At 48.2% G+C, this 3,788-nt stretch overlaps 1 protein-coding gene across 3 annotated transcripts in view; it reads right to left on the bottom strand.

The window, feature by feature from the left end:
- Positions 1 to 3,788, bottom strand: part of HOGA1 (4-hydroxy-2-oxoglutarate aldolase 1) — a 34,666-nt gene that overhangs the window by 13,560 nt on the left and 17,318 nt on the right. For 2 of the 3 annotated variants that reach the window (XM_012000507.1, XM_012000516.1), the window contains one exon: positions 2,754 to 2,887. In XM_012000507.1, the coding sequence (XP_011855897.1) occupies positions 2,754 to 2,887 (134 nt within the window). Of the gene's footprint in view, positions 1 to 2,497; positions 2,888 to 3,788 lie in introns of those variants that run through there. The other variant, XM_012000498.1, reaches the window with a different exon arrangement.

The following is a 3,788-nucleotide window of genomic DNA, read 5'->3' as shown; positions in this document are numbered from 1 at the left end:
CGGACACACGAAAACCTGTTCGTGAATGTTCATGGCAGCTTTTATTTATTTATTTATTTATTTATTTATTTATTTATTTATTTATTGAGATGGAGTCTCACTCTGTCACCCAAGCTGGAGTGCAGTGGCACAAACTCGGCTCACTGCAACCTCCGCCTCCTGGGTTCAAGCGTTTCTCCTGCTCAGCCACTCGAGTAGCTGGGATTACAGACGTGCACCACCATACCCAGCTAATTTTCCTTAGTAGAGACGGAGTTTCACCATGTTGGCCAGGCTGGTCTCAAACTCCCAACCTCAGGTGATCTGCCCACCTCGGCCTCCCAAAGTGCTGGGATTACAGGCGTGAGCCCCTGCACCCAGCCCATGGCAGCTTTTAATAGCCAAAAACTGAAAATAACCCAGCTGTTCTTCAACAGGTGAATGGTTAAACATGCTGTAGGGGGCCGGCCGTGGTGGCTCATGCCTGTAATCCCAGCACTTCGGGAGGCTGAGGCAAGATGGCTTGAGACCAGGAGTTCAAGACCAGCCTGGGCAACATAGTGAGACCTTGTCTCTACTAAAAATAAAAAAGAATTAGCCAGGTGTGGTAGTGTGCACCTGTTGACTGAGCTACTTGGGAGGATGAACTGGGAAGATTGCTTGAGCCAGGAGGTCGAGGCTGTAGTGAGCAATAATCCTGCCACTGCATTCATCCTGGGCAACAGAGCAAGACCCTGTCTCAATAAATAAATAATAAATAAACGTGCTGTGGTATAGCCATACCATGGTATGCTACTCAGAAATAAAAAGGAATTAACTATTGATACATGCAACAAACAACCTGGATGAGTATCCAGAGAATTATGCTGAGTGGAAAAAGCCAGTCCCCAAAAGTTATATACCACGTGATTCCATATAGTATACTCTTGAACTGACAAAATTATAAAATGGTGAATGTATGTGTGGTTACTAGAGGTTAAGGAGCCGGTGAAGGCAAATGTGAGTATGCGTGGCTATAAGAGGATGACATGAGGGATCCTTGTAGGGACAGAAATATTCTGTGTCTCGACTATATCAAGGTCAATATCCAGACTGTGAAATTATTCTACAGTTTTGTAAGATGTTGCCATTGGGGAAAACTGGACCATGGGTACATGGGATCCCTTTGTATTATTTCTTAAAGTTGCATGGGAATCTATAATTATCTAAAAATAAAAAGTTTGGCTGGGCATGGTGGCTCATGCCTATAATCCTAGCACTTTGGGAGGCCAAGGCAGGTGGATCACAAGGTCAGGAGTTCGAGACCAGCCTGGCCAACATGGTGAAACCCGTCTTCACTAAAAACACAAAAATTAGCCAGGTGTGGTGGCAAGTACCTATAATCCCAGCTACTTGGGAGGCTGAGCAGGAGAATTGCTTGAACCCAGGGGGCAGAGGTTGCAATGAGCCAAGATTGTGCCACTGCACTCCAGCCTGGGTGACAGAGTGAGACTCCATCTCAAAGTAAATAAATAAAATAAAAAGTTTAATATAAAATATACAGTAGGCCAGCCATGGTGGCTTATGCCTGTAATCCCAGTATTTTGGGAGGCTGAGGTGGGAGGACTGCTTGAGCCCAGGAGATAAAGACCAGCCTGGGCAACATAGTGAGACCGCCATCTCTACAAAAATAAAAATAAAAAATAAAAAAGATTGCTTAAGCCCAGGACGTTGAGGCTGCAGTGAGCTGTCATCACACCACTGCTCTCCAGCCTGGGTGACAGAGAATGACTCTGTTTCGAAAACAAAAAAATAAAAGAAAAAAGATTGGGAGGCCGAGGCAGGAGGGTCACTTGAGGTTAGAAGTTTGAGGCCAGCCTGGCCAACATGGTGAAACCCCGTCTCTACTAAAAATACAAAAATATTAGCTGGGTATGGTGGGACATGCCTGTAATCCCAGCTACTAGGGAGGCTGAGACAGGAGAATTGCTTGCACCCAGGAGGCGGAGGTTGCAGTGAGCCAAGATTGAGTCACTGCACTTCAGCCTGGGCGACAGAGCGAGACTCTGTCTCAGAAAAGAAAAGAAAAGAAAAGAAAAGAAAAGAAAAGAAAAAAAATAGGCCAGGCACTGTGGCTCACGCCTGTAATCCCAGCACTTTGGGAGGCTGAGGTGGGTGGATCACTTGAGGCCAGGAATTTGAGACCAGCCTGGCCAACATGGTGAAACCCCATCTCTACTGAAACATGAAAACAAAAAACAAAAATTAGCTGGGCATGGTGGTACACACATGTTTGCCCAGCAAAGAGTTGGGGTACACAGTCTGACCACAGAACAGATTATATGAAGATGGTACTCTCCTGCCTTCTAACTCCTTTGCTAGCCCCAATCATTCCTATTTTTTCAGGACCTGGCCCCCAATAGCGTGGATTTAGAGGCCCCTGGCTTACGCTCTTTCTCTCCAGGCACCTCTAAGTGTGGTCCTAGGGTTTTTCTATCACAATCACACAGGATGTTTGTTTCAGTGCATCTTCTTGGGCCCAAAAGTTGGAACTTTAATTTGCCCCTAAGGGAATTTTAATGTACACTTAAGTTTCACCATCAATAGTGCCCGACTTTGTCCGAAGTCAGGATTTTCTGGGAGGCACAAGGAGTTCCCACACTGGAATGTTCTCTCAAAGGATTTTCTGAAAGGAAGAGACTGAGTGGGGCCTGGTGCCAGCCCTGGGTCCTGCTCCAGTGAGGACACAGACTGCCCACTCCCCCCATACCGCGCCCCTGCTGCCACTGGCTCACCGCAGCGTTTGGCTCGATGAGGCGGTGCTGCAGTTTCTGGGCATCTTCCCACTGCCTTGTGAGGCACAGTCGCTCCAGCTGGCACACCTGAGCCCCCAGGACATTGGCCAGGGCGCACACGCCCCCCACAGCTCCTGCACGAAGTAAGACGCAGAACGTCAGCAGAGCCTCTCCCCTCTGAGCATCTCAAGCCCTGGTCCCAGCACCTCTTCAGCCTGGGGACATTACATACAGATTTCTATGTCACTTGGCTGGCTACATCAAAGGCATGCTCTGTGAGTCCAGAGTACACATTTCCAGAGAGAAGAGCTGCCTGCATATTCAAAATAGAATCCTGCAGGTCAAGTGCTGCTCAGGGCTGATCTGTGAGGGGCAGGGAGCAGAGCCTGAAAGTGAATTCAAGGACAGTTCCTTCCCTGAACCCCTCCCGGAATAAAATCCCATCTGCCAGTTGACGCCTCCAGCTTCCTCCAATAGCCCCCTGACTCATCAGTCCTGTAAGAGGGTAGGATGGATGGGAAGCCTTTGCTCTTTTGAAATCTTATTCCCCCCAGTGGATGCAACCAGAGACAGCAGTGGGCGTGGAAAGCGCCCTGGACAGTCAGGTCACCAGGCATGTCTTCCCATTGACTGCATAAACCTGAATGAGACCCTCTCTAGTCTTCTTTGTGCTCATCAGGGCAATGAAAATGGGTTTGGCTGTGATCTCAGAAAGCCCCACCACTTCTGCAAGCCTGTGAGTATGCTTCTAAGGCTAGATAGGAGTGGAACCCTAAGCACAGTGGCCTCAAGACCAGAGAGAGAGTAGGCAATTTAGAATGAGCTAATAGAGCTGTTGCTTGTGGAATACCTATTATGTGTTCCAGGCGCGCTTCAGCAGCATGGCCCTGATGCTCTCTAATCCTCACGATCCCTCCATGCACAGAGTAGAAACTCAGGCCCAGAGAGGTGAATGCCTTGCCCAGCATTACTCGGTGAATAAACTGCAGAACTGAGATTCCCTCCAACCTCCAGAGCCTGTGCTTTTTTTTTTTT

This window comes from Mandrillus leucophaeus, unplaced genomic scaffold (assembly GCF_000951045.1).
Source record: "Mandrillus leucophaeus isolate KB7577 unplaced genomic scaffold, Mleu.le_1.0 Scaffold117, whole genome shotgun sequence".
Lineage (NCBI taxonomy): Eukaryota > Metazoa > Chordata > Mammalia > Primates > Cercopithecidae > Mandrillus > Mandrillus leucophaeus.
This window is presented reverse-complemented; position numbering and strand designations above follow the sequence as displayed.